Raw genomic sequence first — 22,180 nt, 5'->3', positions numbered from 1 at the left:
ACCCCCAAAGGTAACCTCTCTCACCAGGTGGGGTTAGTGTCTCACTTACCACATGATGCTATTGTGGGAAGGGATTTTCCAAAATTCTGGGAACTCTGGGATTGTCCTGAGCCCCCCACTGGTGCCCCTATAGACCAGGAAGATGACCAGAATTCCTTTGGGAGTGGTGAGGACTCTCCTGAATTTCCCTTGTCGGTATTGGCGGGGGAAACTCGAGAAACTGGGGAGGAGCCAACATCCTCAGATGAAAACATGCCGTCTGTGGAGTTTTCGGATCTTGAGGTTCACAGGGAAAATTTTGCCACAGAACAGTTAAAAGACCCCACCCTAATAAAGGCACGGGAAAATGTGGTGAAAATAGATGGCGAGTTAGTGAACCCAGATAAGACTTGCACTTATCCTTACTTCACTATGGAAAGGGACCTGCTGTATCGAGTGGCTCAAAGGGCAGAAGAAACCATTGAGCAACTTGTAGTGCCCAAACCTTACAGGAAGTTGGTGTTAGAATTGGCCCATGGGCACATTCTGGGAGGTCATCTGGGGACCGAGAAAACCAGAGAGAGGGTACTGCAGAGATTCTATTGGCCTGGGGTCATGAAGGAAACAGAAAATTATTGTTCCTCCTGCCCTGTGTGTCATAAGTCGGCACCTATGCCACATTTCCATAATCCGCTGGTACCTCTTCCTATCATTGAGGTCCCCTTTGAGAGGATCGCAATGGATTTGGTAGGTCCGATAATGAAGTCTGCTAGGGGGCATCAGTATATTTTGGTTATATTGGACTATGCCACCCGTTATCCGGAAGCAATTCCTCTTCGAAATACCTCGGCCAAAACCATAGCCAAAGAGCTATCTCTTGTTTTTAGCCGCGTGGGTATTTGTAAGGAACTGCTTACGGACCAAGGTACACCCTTTATGTCCAGGGTTATGAAAGAACTATGCAAGTTGTACAAAGTGACACAATTGCGTACATCTGTGTATCACCCCCAAACAGATGGGTTGGTTGAAAGATTCAACAAAACCCTAAAACAAATGTTAAAGAAGCTGGTGGATAGAGATGGAAAGAATTGGGACTGTCTAATACCCTATCTGATGTTTGCCATTAGGGAGGTACCCCAATCCTCTACGGGTTTCTCACCCTTCGAGTTGCTCTATGGGAGACACCCAAGAGGGCTGCTGGATATCGCCAAGGAAACTTGGGGAAATGAGAGTTCTCCTCACAGGAGCGTGATTGAGCATGTCGCCCTGATGCAAGATGGAATTGCACAGGTAATGCCAATCGTAAAGGAACATTTGACCCAAGCGCAGTTAGCACAGCAGAGAGTGTACAACCGTGGGGCCAAGACCCGTACTTTTTCCCCGGGGGATAGGGTCTTGGTGCTAGTCCCTACGGTTGAAAGCAAATTTCTGGCCAAATGGCAAGGTCCATACGAAGTAATTGAAAAAATTAGTGAGGTGAACTACAGGGTTAGACAGCCAGGAAGGCAAAAGCCGGAGCAGATCTATCACGTCAATCTGCTGAAAGCCTGGAGGGATAGGGAATCCCTAGTCGCAGAGACTTTGTCACAAGCACAGCCTGATTGCTTAGTTCCTGAGGTTGGAATAGCAGACACCTTATCGAAAGCCCAACAACAGGAGGTCAAAGAGTTTGTACTTCGTAACAAAGATTTTCTCTGAGCTGCCGGGACAAACATCTAGCGTAGAGCATGACATTATCACCCCGCCAGGAGAAAGGGTAAAACTAAAACCTTATAGAATACCAGAGGCCCGACGGGAGGCAATACGTGGGGAGGTTCAAAGGATGCTGGAATTGGGTGTGATAGAGGAGTCCCAGAGTGACTGGTCCAGTCCTATCGTACTAGTGCCCAAACCTGATGGGAGCTGGCGGTTTTGTAACGATTTTCGACAATTGAATAAAGTTACAAAATTTGACACCTACCCCATGCCGCGTATAGATGAGTTGATTGACCGGCTGGGAACAGCCCGATATATGACAACTCTTGATCTCACCAAAGGGTATTGGCAAATTCCCCTGGCCGAGTCGGCCAAGGAGAAAACTGCGTTTGTAACCCCAGATGGGGCATTCCAATATAAGAGAATGCCGTTTGGGTTACAGAATGCACCGGCAACATTCCAGCGGAAAATGGATACGATTCTGAGGCCCCATCAGAAATATGCTGCAGCTTACCTGGATGATGTGATTATCCATAGCACAGACTGGGTCTCACATTTGCCAAAAGTACAAGCAGTCCTAGACTCTATCCGGGAAGCTGGGTTTACGGCCAATCCAAAGAAGTGTACCATTGGACAGGAGGAGGCCAAATATCTTGGGTACACTATTGGGAGGGGGGTGATAAAACCCCAAGTCAATAAAGTCGAGGCCATACAGAGTTGGCCACGTCCCAACAGCAAGAAACAGGTACAAGCCTTTCTGGGAATCGCTGGCTATTATCGACGATTCATTCCCCATTTTGCTGCTCAGGCTGTGCCCCTCACCAACCTGACAAAAGGGAAAGAGTCGGTCATGGTTAAATGGTCCCCAGAGGCTGAAGAAGCATTTCAGTCCTTAAAAACAGCCTTATGTAGCCAGCCAGTGTTGTACTCACCAGACTTCTCTAAGGACTTCGTTGTACAAACTGATGCATCAGACGTTGGGTTAGGAGCAGTGTTATCCCAGGTCTGGAACGGGGAAGAGCACCCAGTCATTTACCTCAGCAGGAAGTTAAAGTCCCATGAGGTAAATTACGCCACGATTGAGAAGGAATGTTTAGCAGTGAAGTGATCTCTAGATTCCCTTCGGTACTATCTGCTAGGTAGGCACTTTGACCTGGTGACTGATCACGCTCCTTTAAAGTGGAAGTAAACCCTCCTATCGTTTTCAGCCAAGGAAGCTGCCATCTTGGCCTCCATTTTAATCTTTAACTGCCATGAAGCTGCACATGTGATCAGTTATCACACCAGCCATTGGATGGTTTCACATTTTAGTTGAGAGCACAACCAATGTGACAGTTAACATTTCCAGCATGCCGGGAATGTAACTGTTTTTTCAAACTGTTAGATCGATGGGTTCACTTCTGCTTTAAAGTGGATGGCTCAAAACAAGGAGACCAATAGAAGGGTAAATAGGTGGTTCCTGGCCCTACAGGAATTTAACTTTACAGTTAAGCATCGCCCTGGTGTTAAAATGGGGAATGTGGATGCTTTGTCTCGGATACATGCGTGTCTGACTGCTTGTGTTACAACCCCAAGGTTGAAACAAGAGGGGGGGGTATGTGGCAGCACGCAGATAAAGTCACCTGGTTGTATCCAGGATGGGAAATATGTGTGCCCTAGATTCAGGCTTTATGCAGACTTGTACAATTAGAGGGGAAGAGTTAATGAGCCCAGCTGAAGTAAGTGGGCTCATTAAGACCTCTACAAAAAACCCCAGCATGCTTAGGGAGAGGCTCCATCCTGGAACCAGTTTTGTGTTTGTGTAGACTGGGGAGTGTGACACCTGTTCTGTGCGGTGAGTTAACGCCTGTGTGGCAAACCTCTACAACAGAGACAGGGACTGGTGCAGCACAAGGCTGCACTCAGTTGTTAGACAGGGAATCTAAGTGTGTAATTAGAGGTCAAGCTGACCAGGATTTATTTTCATGTTTTATTTTTGTTTGGCTGTTATATGTTTCACTGCATGTAGCATAAATAAACTGCATCTTTTTTTTTTTTTTTTGCACCTACAACGCTGTCTGCTGTGCCTGATTTTGTGTTGTGAACCCATCCAGGGGGTCACACACACCCGCTGCCGAGCTAACCCCTCACAATATACAGTGCCTTGCGAAAGTATTCGGCCCCCTTGAACTTTTCAACCTTTTGCCACATTTCAGGCTTCAAACATAAAGATATAACATTTTAATTTTTTGTGAAGAATCACCAACAAGTGGGACACAATTGTGAAGTGGAACAAAATCTATTGGATATTTTAAACTTTTTTAGCAAATAAAAAACTGAAAAGTGGTGCGTGCAAAATTATTCGGCCCCTTTACTTTCAGTGCAGCAAACTCACTCCAGAAGTTCAGCGAGGATCTCTGAATAATCCAATGTTGTCCTAAATGACTGATAGTGATAAATAGAATCCACCTGTGTGGATAGAATGGCCAAGTCAAAGTCCAGACCTGAATCCAATCGAGAATCTGTGGAAAGAGCTGAAAACTGCTGTTCACAAACGCTCTCCATCCAACCTCACTGAGCTCGAGTTGTTTTGCAAGGAAGAATGGGCAAGAATTTTAGTCTCTCGATGTGCAAAACTGATAGAGACATACCCCAAGCGACTTGCAGCTGTAATCGCAGCAAAAGGTGGCTCTACAAAGTATTTACGCAAGGGGGCCGAATAATTTTGCACGCCCCACTTTTCATTTTTTTTTTAGTTAAAAAAGTTTCAAAAATCCAATAGATTTCGTTCCACTTCACAATTGTGTCCCACTTGTTGGTGATTCTTCACAAAAAAATAAAAATGTTATATCTTTATGTTTGAAGCCTGAAATGTGGCAAAAGGTTGAAAAGTTCAAGGGGGCCGAATACTTTCGCAAGGCACTGTGTGTATGTATATATATATATATATATATATATATATATATATATATGAAAATCTATCAATCCTGATGTACTGACGGCCTAATCTCATTACTTAAGGTCTGAAACCGGGGAAAAAGGCATGGCAAATTTTTAAGTTGTAATTTTTTTTTGTCCAAATTTTGGGGAAAATTAAGAAATTAGAAGAAAACATTTTCACAATTCCTTTTTTTTTTTTTTTTTGCATAATCTCACCAGTGCAGTAGAGCGTCATCATATACGGTAACTGGTGTGATGGTGATCAGGGACACTGACTAGAGACAGTATAAAAAAAAAAAAAGTTATACATTTTTTTTACATTTTCTTTTTTTTTAAACACATTGACCAGAGCAATATAATGTTACCATAGTTAAACTGTATCACTCTGGGGAAGTGATCAGGGTTTTTTGTTTTGTTTTTTAAGTTTGCTTATAGCAGTGAATTACATTGATATAAGGAAGCATTTTACTTAATAAAACTGATTCATTTAGCATGTTTTGTTTCAATTATCTGTGCTCGGTCAAAGATAATCACATGGTACAGATGGGCTGTGATTGGCCCTATCTGTACCACGTAATTAAATTGACCAATCACGGCTAGCAACACAATTGTACACAATGGATGGCATGAAAGGAGGCCATCCATTGTGTACAACTGTCATGTGACCTGCTGTGATTGGTCAGCAAGCTGGTACCTGTGGACACGGCCAATGACAGATGGCGGCGATGGGAAAGCCACGGCCCCGCCGCCATCCTGCTATAAGCCGGGTGGGAAGGTGTTAATAACATCCAATTATAATATGGCTTGTGTAATATTTGTAAATGCTATATTATTATTTTTTTTTATTTGCTATTTTTTTTTCCCATGAAAGTGGAGTTACCCTTTAAGCTTTGCCAGGTAATGGGCTTTACCTGAACAATCAACACAAATTCACATGTTTAGTTAGAGTGCTAGCCTTTTTTGTAGCAGAAGCCCTAGATGTATGTGGATATCCTCTGTGTAGATTTTTTGGAAAGCAGAGAAATCTTTCCCTGCGTCTACTGGCTGACTTTTCCTCTTCTAGGATAATGAATACGCTAGTCAGGATTACAGTGTGGGCGGAGTGAGGGGGCTGGTACCGGGGCCCATCAATGAACTCAGGGAGTCTGAGAGGAAATTGCAGAGCCGCTGAGAAACATGAACATATTCTAGCAGTGTCCAGCCTCCCCTTGCAGACAAAAGCTGCACTCAGTGCCTGTGCTATGGGGAGCCATGTGCAGCGATTCACGTGCCAAGCTGTTTGTATCTCAGCACATGAAAGGCGCAGAGGGTTCTGGGGAGCAGTTTATGGACCGCAGTGTTTTCCTTGCAGAATTGAGGAAACCGCAGGAACTCTAGAGTGAGCAAACATATTTCAATCCGTCACCATAGTTACTGCCAGTTAACCAGCTCACTGCCTGAGGATTTTTTTTCTTTAATAAAAATACTCTGGATGATATTTGTTGCAAGCTAAGCTCTCTGGTAAATAAGGGTTCTTTTAAATCTAAAATGACCCTGAGCACTGTTCATGCATTCAAGTATGCGGTAAAAAAAAAAAAAAAACGCACAGCGTTTAAAAAAAACTCCTTAATCCTAAAATCTTGAATGCGTTATATTTCCGAATTATGCTTTAACCTCTTGCTTACTGGGCATCCCCCCTCCTGTCAACCAATTTTCAGCTTTCAGCGCTGTCACACTTTGACAATTGTGCACTCATACAACACTGTACCCAAATGAAATTTTTAGCATTTTTTTTCCATAAATAGAGCTTTCATTTGGTGGTATTTGATCACCTTTGCGGTTTTTATTTTTTGTTCAAAAAATGTAAAATGACGAATAAAAAAAAAAGAAAAAAAAAATTATATACGTATATACATTTTTTTTATTTTTTGTTATAAAATTTTAAAACAGGTAATTTTTCTCCTTCATTGATGTACGCTGATGAGGTGGCACTGATGGGTGGTGATAATGGGCACTGATCGGTTACACTGATAGGCAGCACTGCTAGGTGGCACTGATTGGCACCACTGGTGGGCATTGATAGGTTGCACTCATGAGCATTGATAGGTGGCACTGGTGGGCACTGGCAGGGGGTACTATTGTGCACAGACAAGGCATAATTGCCTCTTCCTCTTCGGGACCGATGTCCCTTGCAGATGAGCCGTGATCGGCTTTTTTTTTTCTCCTCGCGCTGTCGTGAGGAGAAAAAAAAACACGATCACTGAGCTTTTGTTTACATCATTTGATCAGCTGTCATTGGCTGACAGCTGATCACATGGTAAGGGGCCGGGACGGGTAAGGTAAGGAAAAAAAAAAAGTCAAATTCCATTTAAAATTACTCACGGGTTCAATTTCCAATACCTGGCTATTGGAAAAAAAAAAAAGACGTGGGGTCCCCCCTAAAATCTGGTATGGCTCGGGGGGGGGGGGGGGGGGGGCTTGCCATTTCTTCAGTGCGCATGTGCCGATAACGTCGCCACATGCAGATATAGTGAATATCTCCTAGACGGTGTAAGTTTAGGAGTGTCAGAAACCATGAATCAGACCGAGACAGAAGTACAATTAAATCACACTTGTTTATTAAATAAAAATAAAAAGGTAATAGAAAAAGCATAACCAGAGTTCAATAACTAGATCGGGTAATCAGCCAGGCTAGAAGTCAGGGATCCAAGTGGAGCAACAGCAAGCAGGATAAGGAGCCAGAAGGGATGTCAGCAAGCCAGTCTTTAAACAGAACCGCAGGAGATGGTTTCTTGTGATGTGACCAAGGCAGAGGTGAAGTGAGCTGGACAGCTTTAAGTAGGCAGGTCAGACGAGCATGATCAGGAACAGCTGGTAAATGTGGAGAGAGATGAGAGTTGGCAATTAGCCGACAGCTGAGCGGCCAGCCCAGAGGAGGAAGGGCTAAGCCAGCCCTGACAGTACCCCCTCCTCAATGACCCCTCTCCCTCGGAGGGCCACCGGGCTTGAGGGGAAACTATCTATGGAACTCGCGGAGGAGGACAGGGGCATGTACGTCTGAGGATGAAACCCAGGAGCGTTCCTCTGGACCGTACCCCTTCCAATGCACTCCTACAGGAGTCAACAATGGATTGTACCTCACACTCCTCATGGTTCTCAAACTAAATAGGGTGAGGGCATGGCACCGAGGTGGTAAATCAGTTATAGACCAACGGTTTCAAGAAGGAGACATGTAACACATTTGAAATGCGCATACTAGGAGGAAGGTCTAACGCGTAACCCACTGGGTTAATCCTGCGAAGGATACGGAAAGGCCCAATAAACCGAGGTACAAACTTCACTGAGGGAACACGAAGCTGGAGGTTGCGAGATGACAGCCAGACCCTGTCCCCAACCTGGTAGGAAGGTGCAGGCAGGCGTCTGCGGTCAGCATGGAGTCTGTACCTATCATTAGCATGACACAAAGCCTCCTGGACTTGTACCCAAGTGGAACGAAAACCACGGAGATGCTCCTCACGCAGGAATACTCCGGGGAACAAACGCGCCAGGCAATATGGAAGGTTGGAAACCAATATTGCACTGTTGTGAGCAAACTCTGTCCATGGTAATAGGTCTGACTAGTTGTTATGGTGGTCAGAAATATAGCAACGTAGGAATTACTCCAAGGACTGATTGGCTCGCTCTGCGGCCCCATTAGACGGGTGATATGCAGAAGAGAACGCAAGCCGGATTCCCAACTGTGCACAAATGGCTCGCCAGAACCGGGAGACAAACTGACTGCCCCTGTCCGAGACAATCACCTTGGGTAGCCCATGTAAGCGAAAGATCTCCCGAGCAAAAATGGAAGCCAGTTCCTTAGAGCTAGGCAACTTCTTAAGTGGAATACAATGACACATCTTTGAGAGCCGGTCAACCACCATAAGGATAACAGTGTTGCCTTGGGAGTTGGGAAACTCCACAATGAAATCCATTGACGGGTGAGTCCAGGGCCTCTCTCCATTGGGTATGGGTTGTAGGAGGCCCACTGAAAGGTGTCGTGGAGTCTTACTCTGCGCACACAGGGGACAGGCAGCTATGAAGGCAGTAACATCAGCCCATAGACTAGGCCACCAGAATTGTTGGGAAATGGGCCAAATGAGTTGATTCTTACCAGGATGGCCAGCTGCCTTGGGAGAATGGTAAGTCTGGAGCAAAGCAGTACGGAGACCCTCTGGGACAAAGCAGCGGTCACAATGTTTCTCAGGAGGAGCATGGACCTGAGCAGCAAGAATTTTGTCACCCAAAGGAGAAGTGGAGACTGGTGCGAACCGTAGCCAAGATACGATCAGGAAGAATCATAGGAACCAGAACCGACTCTGACTTGGAAGTGGATTAAAATTGTCCTGACAAGGCATCAGCCCTTACATTCTTATAAATGAAACAATGTAATTAAAGCTCGACAAGAAAAGAGCCCATCGCACCCTTCTGGGAGAGATTCGCTTAGCCTCAGACAAGAATGTAAGATTCTTATGGTCAGTAAGAATAAGAACAGGCACAGTGGTACCTTCAAGGAGATGTCTCCATTCTTTCAGGGCTAAAATGATCGCCAACAGCTCTCTGTCACCAATCTCATAATTGCACTCAGCAGGTGACAATTTCTTGGAAAAGTAGCCACACGGATGCATGGTGCTCTCAGAGTTGGGACGTTGAGACAGAAGGGCGCCATCTCCAGTCTCAGAAGCATCAACTTCTAGGATAAAAGGCAATGTAAGATCAGGATGTGCCAACACAGGAGCAGAAACAAAGGCAGCCTTGAGAGTCTCAAAGGCCTTAATGGACTCTGGAGATCAACTCTGTGGGTTACCGTCCTTTCAGGTCATATCAGTCAGGGGCTTGACCAGAGACGAGAAGTTACGAATAAACTTCCAATAGTAGTTGGCAAAACCCAGGAAACGCTGCAGAGGACGTAAACCCACGGGTCTCTGGGTCCATCGAAAAACCAGCAGTGGAAATTACATAGCCCAGGAATGTAACCTGTTCACGATGGAACTCACACTTCTCCAGTTTACAATAGAGATTGTTCTCTCTTAGTTTATGAAGCACACGACAGACATCTGTGTGGTGGCTCTCCAGGGACTTGGAAAATATGAGGATATCATCGCGATAAACCACCACACATAACTGCAACAAATCTCGGACATCATTAATAAATTCCTGGAAAACTGCCGGGCAATTACAAAGGCCAAAAGGCATTACCAGGTATTCATAATGGCATGTTCTGGTATTAAACGCAGTTTTCCACTTGTTGCCCTCCTTAATGCGCACAAGATTGTATGCCCCTCTCAAGTCAAGCTTTGTGAAAACCGTTGCTCTCTTGAGGCGGTCAAATAACTCTGTAATCAATGGAATTGGGTAGGCATTCTTAATCGTGACACGATTGAGACCCCTATAATCTATACAAGGTCTCAGTTCTCCGCTTTCCTTCACAAAGAAGAAACCAGCACCAGCAGGAGACGAGGATTTGCGGATTAAACCTTGAAGGAGTGCGTCAGCAACATACTCCTTCATGGCCTTATCCTCCAAGACTGACAAAGGGTAAACCCGGCCACGAGGAGGTATGGCACCAGGTTGAAGGTCAATTGTGCAATCATAAGACCGGTGTGGAGGCAAATTATCGGCTTGACCTTAATCAGACATTGCTAAAATCACTGTACTCCTCCAGCAGGGAGGGGAGTGAAGAGATGCACAGGACCTTGGATACCTTCAGGAAGCATGTCTCACTGCATTGTGGTGAACTGGAGAGAACCTCAGCACGGGGCCAATCAAAAGACGGGTTGTGCCTCTGTAACCAAGGATAACCAATAACCAGCGGAAACCTGGGTGAGGAAATAACTTGGAATTGGATTATCTCACGGTGAAGAGCCCCTATGGCCATGGACAACAGAACCGTCTCATGAGTCACATGGGCAGGCTGTAAAGGTCTCCTGTCAAGAGCCTCAATGGCAAGTGGAGTGTCACGCAGCTGCAGCGGAATCGAGGGCTGCGAAACAAACGCAGCAGTCGATTAGAGCGTGTATCTCGATGGACGACTCAGCCCAAGAAAGGGTGACCGAAACCAGGGGCTTATCCTTCTGGATAACTGGGGACGAAACAACGCCACCTAAGGTCTGTCCATAACAGGACCTCAAGGTTCGGGCGTTCCCTGGACGGGTAGGACAAGACTTCAAAAAGTGACCTGCCTGGCCACAATAAAGGCACAATCTCTCCCTCCTCCTAAAGGCTCTCTCATCCACAGAGAGACGCGTGAAGCCCAGGTGCATGGGTTCTTCTTCACTGACGAACTTGGTACCAGGAGGCATGGGAGGTGAGGGAGGCATGGGTAGGACTACAAAGCTCGGAGACAAACGTACAGGAGGCTTCCACAAGCGCTCCTTAAGAGAAAGTCTTTCTCTGAGTCTGGAGTCAATGAGGATGGTAAACGAGATCACGCTCTCCAGCTCAGTGGGTATACCTCGGGCTGCTATCTCATCCTTGATAGATTCCGAGAGACCATGAGAAAAAGCAGCCACGAGGGCCTCATTGTTCCAAGCAACCTCTGCTGCCAGAGTACAGAATTGGATGGCGTAGTCAGCAACAGTTCTCGTACTCTGATGGACATGAGGCACTTGGCAGCAGAAGCGGAGCGTGCGGGAATGTCAAATACCCTTTTAAAGGAGTCCACAAACTGAGGGTAACTCAAGACGACAGGTTTTTGCGTCTCCCATAGAGGGTTAGCCCAGGCCAAGGCTCTCTCAGAAAGCAAAGATATCACGAAACCTACTTTGCTTCTGTCCATTGGAAACGCCTGGGGCAGCATCTCAAAGTATATCTCAACCTGATTGAGAAACCCTCTGCATTGAACTGGATCACCCCCAAATCGCTGGGGAAGTGGAGCGGAACCAGACATACCTCTTATAGAGGTAATTCTCGAGGCGGTGCCTGTACAGAGACTGGCGCAGCAGCAGGGACGGCCTGCGTTGTACTGGAGCAGCCACCGTGGGGGATTCCAGGTGAGCCGTGCGACTCAGGAGCGTTTGTAACGCCATGGCAAACTGATCCATGCGGTGATCTTGCTCATCCAATCTGTAAAAAATATTACCAACACGTGGATTGACAGTATCTTCTGAATTCATGGCCTACTGTCAGAAACCATGAATCAGACCGAGACAGAAGTACAATTTAATCACACTTGTTTAATTAATAAAAAGGTAAATAGAAAGAGCGTAGTCGAAGCATAGCCAGAGTACAGTAACCGGATAGAGTAGTCAGCCAGGCCAGAGTTCAATAACCAGATCAGGTAATCAGCCAGGCCAGAAGTCAGGGCTCCAAGTGGAGCAACAGCAAACAGGGATGGGACCAGAAGGGATGTCAGCAAGCCAGTCTTTAAACAGAACCGCAAGAGATGGTTTCTTGTGATGTGACCAAGGCGAAGGCAGAGGTGAAGTGAGCTGGACAGCTTTAAGTAGGCAGGTCAGACGAGCATGATCAGGAACAGCTGGTAACTGTGGAGAGAGATGAGAGCTGGCAATTAGCCGACAGTTGAGCAGCCAGTCCAGAGAAGGAAGGGCTAAACCAGCCCTGACAAGGAGATATTCACTACAGCTAAGCCTTATTATAGGCTTACCTGTAGATAAAAGTGGTATTGCAGGGTTTACAACCACTTTAACTCATTTTATTTCTTTAGAAGTTACAGTTTTGCTGCAGCATGTTCTATACGCGGTACAGATGCACCACTTTACAGGCAGACTAAGGGGACCCCCCCAGGCGCTATATTATATATTTAAAGGAATTTTTCACTTTTATAGTTGCACTTTAAGCATTATTATCATTGCTCCTGAAAATATGATCTTTTTTCAAAAAATGTTTGCATTGATATATGTCCCCCAGGGCAGTACTGGACCCCAGTACCCCTTTTATGGACAATGACTTGCATATAAGCCTTTTTTTAAACCAATCATTGGGGGCGTCTGACCATTGCCATAGTTATCGAATAGTTATAGCAAGCTTGGACCAGTACTTAATTACCGCATTTATTTATTTATTTCCTTATGGCAGAAAAAATGCTTAACGCATGTAAAAAGTCTCAATGCACGATAGTGCTAGGCGCATCCAGCATTTATTCTGCTTCTTATTATGCTTGATGCACTTAAACATGCCTTTACAACCGTCAAGCATTTTTTTGCCAAAACTCTGCGAGCAGGAGGAAGGGCGTCCAGTGTGCATGAGTCCTTAAATTGGAAATGAAGTCAAAAAATTTAATCCTGCTAGATAACTTCATGCTGGCACTTTTTGCAGGTTTAGCTATGTAAAACATTAAAAATAAATGCCTATACTGTTTAAAATCTCACTCTCCTCTGCACATGCTCAGCTGCTCCCAATTTAGGGCAGTGTGCCAAAAATCAGAGCCACTAGAGACCAGTCTGCTGACAGCCTAAATTTGATTTATTGCTACTCAGGGGCTCTGCACTTCAGCAAAATGGCAGCCTCCAGCAAGAATAAACAGGAACAATACTGGAGGCAATTTACAGCATAGACTAACTTTTGGTAGCATAATTATTAAAGAGGAGTTCCAGTCTGTAAAAAAAAAACAAATACTGTAGCTGCTGACTTTTAATATAAGGACACTTACCTGTCCAGGGATCCCACACCGCGAGCCGGTTTTTCAATTGGCTTCGGGTGCAGACACTGGCATTGTAAGTAAGGGAAACCATCAGTAAAGCTTTTAGGCTTTACAGCTGCGAGTCGCGTTCCGCCTTCCGAATAGTCCCTTCCTCTTCTGGGACCTGTGTGTCCCAGAAGGCAGCAGAGGGAAAAGAGGAGGGGCCGGAAATTATGTAGATCACCGGTCGGCGATCTTACCCAGAAGTGGGAGGGGGTACCTTAAAATTAAAAATGTACAAATGTGTCAGTGGAGGGGATGAGGGTGTGAACAAGCAGAGCTTTCCCTTTTGGGTGGAGTTCCGCTTTAATGTGGAATGTATGTTCCTTATACACAACCCCTTAGATACTAGTAATTATAAAATTATATTTGTCAATGCATAAAGGAATGTTTCCAAATGGTCATTCCCATGAATGGCCCCTTTTTAATTTAACTAGCAGTCCCTGCTAGCAGTATTAGCAATGGGCAAACATAGCCCTCCCACTAACTCCTGGGATTAGGTGACCAGATTTTTAAAATTAATTCCGGGGACATTTTTTTTTTATTGCTAAATGGTAAACTAAATAGTTATAATAGTATAAGCATATTTCCCTCAAATTATATATGCAATGTATGTGGTATGTTTTTATGTAATGATTGTATGAGATATCTCTATCTCTATCTCTATCTCTATCTCTATCTCTATCTCTAATTTATCACATTTCCTCCATAAATAAAGATTTAAAAAAAAGATACTTATCATTTTTTGAGATATGACTACCAAATGTTATGCAGATAAAGAATGCAGGGCTAAGTAGAACTCAGGAGCATACTACATAAAGAATGCCGGACTCAGGAGTGCCCAGCAATGGAGCCTCACCTGTAACCAGAAATTCAGCCTCACCATTGTCCAGAAATTCAGCCTCACCTGTGCCCAGGAATTTAGCCTCACCTGTGCCCAAAAATGCAGCCTCACCTGTGCCCAGCAATGCAACCTCACCTTTGCCCATCAATGCAGCCTCACCTGTACCCAAGAATGCAGCCTCACCTGTACCCAAGAATGCAGCCTCACCTGTGCCCAGCAATGCAGCCTTACCAGTGCCCAGGAATGCAGCCTAAGCTGTGCCCAGCATTCAGCCTTACCAGTGCCCAGGAATGCAGCCTCACCTGTGCCCAGCAATGCGGACACTTCAGTTTTAGTAAACCAACCCCAATGTCTGCTTCTCTATATATTGCTGTAGCCCAGCACCTGGCTCTGTATAGAAGCCACAACTTTTTCTGTAATTTCACTCATTTGCCCTATGACTTTATCCACAGTTGCGGTCACATCATTGGCACTTTGCAAGTTTTTAAGAGACACTTGACTCTTATTCTTTGGGTTCTTCTGATTGATTTTCAGTCCCACACTTGTAAAGATGTTTTCGCTGTGACTGTTAGTGGCTGTTATTACTTGGCTCTCAGCTGTATCTTTTACTGATCCCATCTGTGTTAATATACTGATTGCAGCAGTTTACTTTCAGTGAATCAGATGAAATCGTAAAACACAAGAATGCTTTCTCAAGGTTCCTGTTCATAGCTGTATTATTTCTGTACCTGTATCCACATTTGTGCTACACTGCAAAAGCTTTATAGCAGTTATGGATTTGCTCCGACTGCAGACCTCCTCCCCCAGAGTGTGTTCTGGCATTAAAAGACACAAACATTATTGTGTACAGTTTCTTAATGGAAAATCCTATTTTCTAATTTTGTGTTTCTTGGTAAAACCCTTAAAGTGCTCCTGCATGACAGTCTGAATAAGAACCAAATCCAATTATTATGTAACGCACAAGCCTCAGAAAGTAAAATAACTTTCCATGACTGAACCAATTCTTCCTTCATTTGTGTCTCACACGCTCCCCCTCCCAGACGCTGCAGCTTACAGTGGGAGGGTTTGAGCAGCAGAACTAGGTGTGCCCAGGTGCTGATTGATAAGCTACAGGCTTGTGAATCAGTAGTGACAATCTTGATGTCCCTGCAACATTTTCATTCAAATGTAGTGCAAACAGGCACAGTTTACATAAGAGTGGCAACTCTGCTCTGAATTCAGGAGCAGTGCAGCATTGTTGTCATACCATCACGGGTAGCTGCCTTAGGTGGAATTCCCTTACAAGCCTAAAGTCCCATACTCACTCAGATTTTCTGCCGATTTTTTTTTTTTTTTTCCTTCAGATTTACCAAAACCATATAATATGAGGTCAAACCTTAGGAGTTTCAATTTGTATGCAATCAGGCGGGCCCTTCTACTACATGGTTTTGATAAACCTGAAGACAAAAATGAGCAGAAAATCTGAAAGTGTGTATTAGGGCTTAACAAGTATTTTTTGCTGCATATAGAACAAGAGGGAACTGAAAAGATACACTTATTAAGTGCTGCAGCATATATTTTCTTTTTAGTGAGCGGTCAAAGTTCTACTTTAACTTGAGACAGATGACCCTGCATTAGGACACAGGAAGACGGACCCTGCATTAGGACACAGGAAGACGGACCCTGAATTAGGACACAGGAAGAAGGGCCCTGCATTAGGACACAGGAAAAAGGACCCTTCATTAGGACACAGGAAAAAGGACCCTGCATTAGGACACAGGAAGAAGGGCCCTGCATTAGGACACAGGAAGAAGGGCCCTGCATTAGGACACAGGAAGAAGGGCCCTGCATTAGGACACAGGAAGAAGGGCCCTGCATTAGGACACAGGAAGAAGGGCCCTGCATTAGGACACAGGAAAAAGGACCCTGCATTAGGACACAGGAAGAAGGGCCCTGCATTAGGACACAGGAAGAAGGGCCCTGCATTAGGACACAGGAAGAAGGGCCCTGCATTAGGACACAGGAAGAAGGGCCCTGCATTAGGACACAGGAAGAAGGGCCCTGCATTAGGACACAGAAAAAAGGACCCGGCATTAGGACACAGGAAAAAGGACCCGGCATTAGGACACAGGAAAAAGGACCCGGCATTAGGACACAGGGAGAAGGGCCCTGCATTAGGACACAGGGAGAAGGGCCCTGCATTAGGACAAAGGAAAGGGGGCCCTGCATTAGGACACAGGAAGAAGGGCCCTGCATTAGGACAAATGAAGAAGGGCCCTGCATTAGGACACAGGAAGAATGGCCCTGCATTAGGACAAATGAAGAAGGACCCTGCATTATGACACAGGGAGGAGGACCCTGCATTACGACACAGGAAGAAGAGCATTTAAAATGCTCTACCAATTGTTTTTGTCCAATGGAACAGGAGGAGGAGAGTTTTGTTCTCGTCTGATGCAGCAAAATTACTGCTACATGTTAATTGTTGCTTAACAGCAATAAAACAGATGGTAAATTAGTAATATGGCTAATGGGTAGGGTAAGGCCTATATAAAATTGGCTTGAAGACCATATTCAGGGAGTATCGGTTAATTATTCACACTCCTAATGGTAAAATTGTTAGCAGTGTTCCACATAGTGCATCATGAAACAAAAAAGACCCAGGACTGTCGAGAAGTTATGCCGCGTGCACACAACCGGACTTTCTGTCAGAATAAACTCTGATGGTATTTCCAATGGAGTTCTGACCGAACGGACTTACCCACACACGATCACACCAACGTCCGTTTGTTTCAAACGCAATGACGTACGACGGGACTAGAAAAGGAAGTTCAATAGCCAGTAGCCAATAGCTGCCCTTGCGTGGTATTTGGTCCGTCGGACCAGCATACAGACGAACGGTTTTCCTGATAGGAATTGATTCCATCGGAAAGATTTAAAACATGTTCTATTTCTAGGTCCGTCAGACTTTTTGAAAAAAAAGTCTGCTGAATCTCACACACGATCGGTATATCCGATGAAATGATTCCGTCTGACCTTTTCTGCCTGAAAGTCAGACCGTGTGTACGCGGCATTAGAATCCTATATCAGGCAAGAATGGGACAACATTCCTCTCCTAAAACTCCAGAAACTGGTCTCCTCAGTTCCCAGATGTTTATGCTGCATTCACACCTGAGTGTCACGTTTTTGAGCTTTTTTTTTCCAAGCATTTGTGTGCGTGTTTGTGTGCAGAGTTCTTAAAGAGTTTTTGAGCTTTGCCATTTTTTAATTAGTCAATGGGCGATAGCCATTGAGCTGACTTGCTGTTGTACTTCATCACTGTTGTGTCAGGATTGCATGTTTGAAATGTTGACTTAATAAAAAAAAATTCAACTCTAATATTAGTGTTGGGGTTAATATTAGCGTTAGGGTTCAGAATTAGAGTTAGGGGTTAGGGGTTTTTTTCATTAATTTTTTTGTTTATTTATTATGACTTATTTTTATTTCATTATTGCATTTGAGCAGAGCAACACACAATAAAATGCTTAAATTAAGCATTTTCATGTAATTCTATGGGACAAAACAGCTTAAAAATTGCACCAATCTGCCCCATTCGAGCTAGAAAAAAAAGCTCCAAAACTTTTTTGAGCTTCAGGCATTTGGCTTCAGGTGACTTTCAGCAGAGATGTGAACCAACTCCACAGAGATTATGAGAGATGTGTTGCTGCCATTAATTTCAAAATTACCTTTTTTTTTTTTCTTAATCACTTCATGTCCGCGCTATAGCCAAAAGAGGACTACAGCGCGGGCTTACAGTGGAAGTTGACTTCCATACATGACTGTTACCTATAGATAAGCGTAAAATAAAGCGTACCCATAGGTAGTGTAACGTACACGTTTAGGAGATAGTTACTGTACATGCTGCCAGTGACATCGCTGGTGCATGCGCTCTGAAGGAACAGCCACTTGTGCAGTTTCTTCAGAGCCCTGTGCCCTGACCAGCGGCTCCCAGAGTCCGTGAACACAGAAGCAAGACAGGTGAAGATGGAAGCAGCTTCCAGCTCTGACATCTTGATGTGGGAGGGATTCTTTTAAGGTAAGTTTAACATAATGTGCTAGCACACTGGCACATTGTATCTTGCAAGGGGAAAAAAACATCCAGTGGTTTACAACCTCTTTTAAATGCTGGCAGGGCATCCATGTATGTCCTCCCATGCTCGCGCTGCCCGTGTGCCCTCTGCAGCACGCTCTGTGACCACCGAGTTTATGTGACTCGACTGATCACAGATCAGGTTTGTGACGGAACCGATCCCACACTCCGATTGAGTGCTTCCGCCAGTATACCGCTTCCTAAGTCTGAATATAGAGATTAGATATTCCAGCCTCTCAGAAGCCCAAAACAAGACAAGACTTGCTTAGTGCTAACATGGACTCATTTATTAGAACCAAAATGCCAAGTATTTATAATACAGTAGACGACTAAAACCTAACCTAATTAGCATGAGCTAACTATCAAAATCAATACTCAGACTAGTTGACTGAGGGATAAGACTATTTGGCTCCTAGCTCACTAACAATTCAATAAACATTACCATAAACATAAACACAGGTTTAATTAGCACAAACAACAATGTGTGAATACTCCTACAAGCCAGACTAGACTCATTTACACAACAGACAGTTAGAATCTAACAGTTTGTGTCCCAACAGCATGAGACAACACACATTATATATACATATATACAGCATTGAATCTGACTAGCACAGATTATAGTGGGGTTTTCATTCACCCTGCGCCCCTTAAAATGCAGGGCCCATAATCAGTCGGCAAGAGGCTCGCATTCAGTCCTCTCAAAAAGCCTGTGTCCCGGCTAGGTCTGTCACAAGGTTAAATCAAGGTTAAATCATGGCCCGTGATTAGCTGTCAGCCAATGACAGCTGATCACACCATCTGCTTTTTTTTTCATCACGCTAGCAGTTTGAGGAGAAAAGAATAAAGCAGATTACCAGCTTTTATAAAGGGAACATCGGTCTCAACATTTGCCCACCAGTGCTCCTAAATAGTCCCCACCAGTACTGCTTACCAGTGCCACCTACCAATGCCCATCAGTACTGCTTACCAGTGCCCATCGGTGCCTCATCATTAGTGTCACCTATCAGTGCCGTCTATCAGTGCCCATAAGTTCAGCCTCATCAGCGCACATCAATGAAGGAGAAAAATTTCTTGTTTGCAAAAGTTTATAACAAACTATGAAAAAAAATGTGTTTTATTTTGTTTTCAAAATTTTCGGCCTTTTTTTGTTTAGCAAAATATAAATAAACTCAGTGGTAATTAAATACCACCAAAATAAAGCTCTATTTGTGTGAAACAAATACAGGTTTCATATGGGTAGAGTGTAGCATGACCACGCAATTGTCATTTAAAGTCTGAGGCCGCGTACACACGCGCGGACTGTTCGCCCAACTTTGTCCGTCCAACAGTTTCAGCAAACAGTCCGCTCAAAATTAGCATGGACGGACATGGCCACACACGACGAACGAACAGTTTGCTGAAACCGTGCGCGATGACGTGAACGGCACGTACGACGGGACGCAAAATACGACGTCCTATACACTGCATTATAGCTTTCGGCGTGAAAATCCTTTCTGAGCATGCGCGCAACTTTGTTTGACGAACAAGCCTACACACGAGCGGGCTGTTCGCTGAAACAAGGTTTCAGCGGACAGTTTTTCGGAAACTCCGAAAAACCTTGTCCGTCCAACTGTCCGCTGAAACTGTCCGCTGAAAGCCCACACACGAGCGGACTGTCCGCCCAAACACTGTTCAGCGGACAAAGTTGGGCGAACAGTCCGCCCGTGTGTACGCGGCCTGACAGTGCTGAAAGTTGGAAATTGACTTTGGCAGGAGGAGGGAATACGTGTGCAGTAAGCAAGTGGTTAAAATGGCTTTCTTAGTTTTAAACACTTGTTGTTTTCTATTGGGAATAAAATATGGGTTTGTGAGATTTGCAAATCATTGCATTTTGTTTTTATGTAGATTTTACACAGCGTTCCTGGTTTTTAGAATTGGGGTTGTATTTCATCATTCGGTGACATAATGATTTCTATTTTTTCCCAGTTTGAAACAGAAATCCAGAAGATTTCAGAAGCCTATGAGAGTTTGGTGAAGTCTTCCACAAAGAGGGAGACATTGGACAAAGCCATGAAGAACAAACTGGAAGCTGAAATCCGACGCTTGCATGACTTTAATCTGGATCTGAGAGGTACAGCTGATTTCTTACATGCCATATATTCTTGTTGTTTTGCTTTATCACTGCTATTTAGTAATGTTTGCGTAGTGCTTGAACATATTCTTTAGGCTCAGTTCACAATGGTGCGTTGCGGGATCCCTGCAAATCCACTGCGGGTTCCCGCATCGCACCTGACCCGCAAGCAGTTCACACTGCCATATGCGAACCACTGGGAGTGTCAATACAAAGTTAATGACACCCCCAGGTCGGTTAACATGTCGCAGTACGAACTGTCAATTCGGACAGGAATTGGATCGCATGGGTGTGAACACCCATGCAACCCGGTACTGGTGCGGACCAAAAAAGGGTCCTGCGTGACTTTGGTCTAAATGCGATGCAAATTCGGCCATACAATCTGTATGGCTGAGTTTGCATCGCACAGACATCGCATGTGATATGGTCAGCAGTGCGGTTTTTGAATCACATACAATGTCTGACATCACACCAAATGCAACCCAGCCTTAAAGAGGTTCTAAACCCTCATGTTTTTTCCCCTTAATGCATCCTATGTATTAAGGGGAGAAAACTTCTGTCACTGACCAGCCCCCCCCGTTTTACTCACCTGAGCCCCATAATTCCCACACCAGAGATGCACTCTTCCCCTCTGCCCCTTGTCTCGGCTCTTGATTGGATAGATTGATAGCAGCGCAGCCATTGGCTCCCACTGCTGTCAATCAAATCCAATAACACAGGGGGGCAGGGCCGAGTCTGGCATTCTGCGTCTATGGATGCAAATGCTGGACTTGGGATTGCACCCGCAAGGGAACTCCCCGGGAGAATGCTTCTCTTAGGGCAGTGATGGCGAACCTTGGCACCCCAGATGTTTTGAAACTACATTTCCCATGATGCTCCACTACACTGCAGAGTGCATGAGCATCATGGAAAATGTAGTTCCAAAACATCTGGGGTGCCAAGGTTCGCCATCACTGTCCTAGGGGGTTATACGATGTGGGGAGGAGCTACCAGCGCCGCCGGGTGACCCCAAAAGTTGAGGATCGGGGCCACTCTATGCAAAACGAAATGCACAGTGGAGGTAAGTATGATATGTTTTTATAACAAAAAAAAAAAAACAATAAACAAAGCTTTACAATAACTTTAAAAGGTTACTAAACCCACAGCAGTAAAATCAGTCTGTATATGCAGTAAAGGATGTGGACTCACTGTGGAGTATAATTAGGGGTTAATACTCTGCATTGTGTAAAAAGGCTGTTTGATTCTGTCTTATCTGATCTTCCCCTTCTTCCACTGTCCCCAATTCATCTCCTGATAGAAAAGATCTTTGAGGGCAAGCTGTACATGGTTGGTTTGGTGTGTATTGCTAGAAAGGTTTTTCTTTTATTGGGAGAGTATATGTGATCGGCACAGGGCCAGCACTGTCCAGACAGAGGGTCAGGGGTCCTTTATAGGTCCTCCTAGGACAAGCTCTAACTACTGATGAGAAAAGTATTTAGCAGTTCCTATTTACTAAAACAATTTAATCTCCATGTTCTGTGTACTGTGGGAGACCAGAGATAGTGAATGCAGGGTCCTGGGTTTAGGAACACTATAAAGTAGACATATAGGCAACACTTTTTAAACAATTTTGTATAGAGTAAGGGAGGATTACAACCCCTGTAATTTTTTTTTTTCATCATCTGTGTCCCATTGTGGAGATTTTCCTTCACTTCCTGTTCCATAGCCAAACAGGAAGTGAGAGAAAATCCCTGTAAATCAAGGAAATCCCTTGGGGACCCCCAAGTCAACAGTACGAGTGTCCCCATTGGAAGATTTCCCCTCTATTATTTTTCTGGGGACAGCCCAAAATGTGGGTCCTTTTTTTTTAACTTTCGCTTTCAGACCCCT

The 22,180-nt window shown here is 44.7% G+C and overlaps 1 protein-coding gene across 4 annotated transcripts in view; it reads left to right on the top strand.

Annotated features, from left to right (window-relative positions):
- Positions 1 to 22,180, top strand: part of AMOTL1 (angiomotin like 1) — a 210,507-nt gene that overhangs the window by 149,601 nt on the left and 38,726 nt on the right. For all 4 annotated transcript variants that reach the window (XM_077484950.1, XM_077484952.1, XM_077484949.1 and 1 more), the window contains one exon: positions 20,167 to 20,311. In XM_077484950.1, coding sequence (XP_077341076.1) covers positions 20,167 to 20,311 — 145 coding nt within the window. The remainder of the gene's footprint in view (positions 1 to 20,166; positions 20,312 to 22,180) is intronic.

The sequence above is a fragment of the Lithobates pipiens genome, unplaced genomic scaffold (genome assembly GCF_037356315.1).
Source record: "Lithobates pipiens isolate NorthernLeopardFrog02 unplaced genomic scaffold, aLitPip1_a1.2 Scaffold_17, whole genome shotgun sequence".
NCBI classification, from domain to species: Eukaryota; Metazoa; Chordata; class Amphibia; order Anura; family Ranidae; genus Lithobates; species Lithobates pipiens.
Note: the sequence above shows the minus strand (reverse complement) of the source record. Positions and strands in the feature narration are given on the sequence as shown.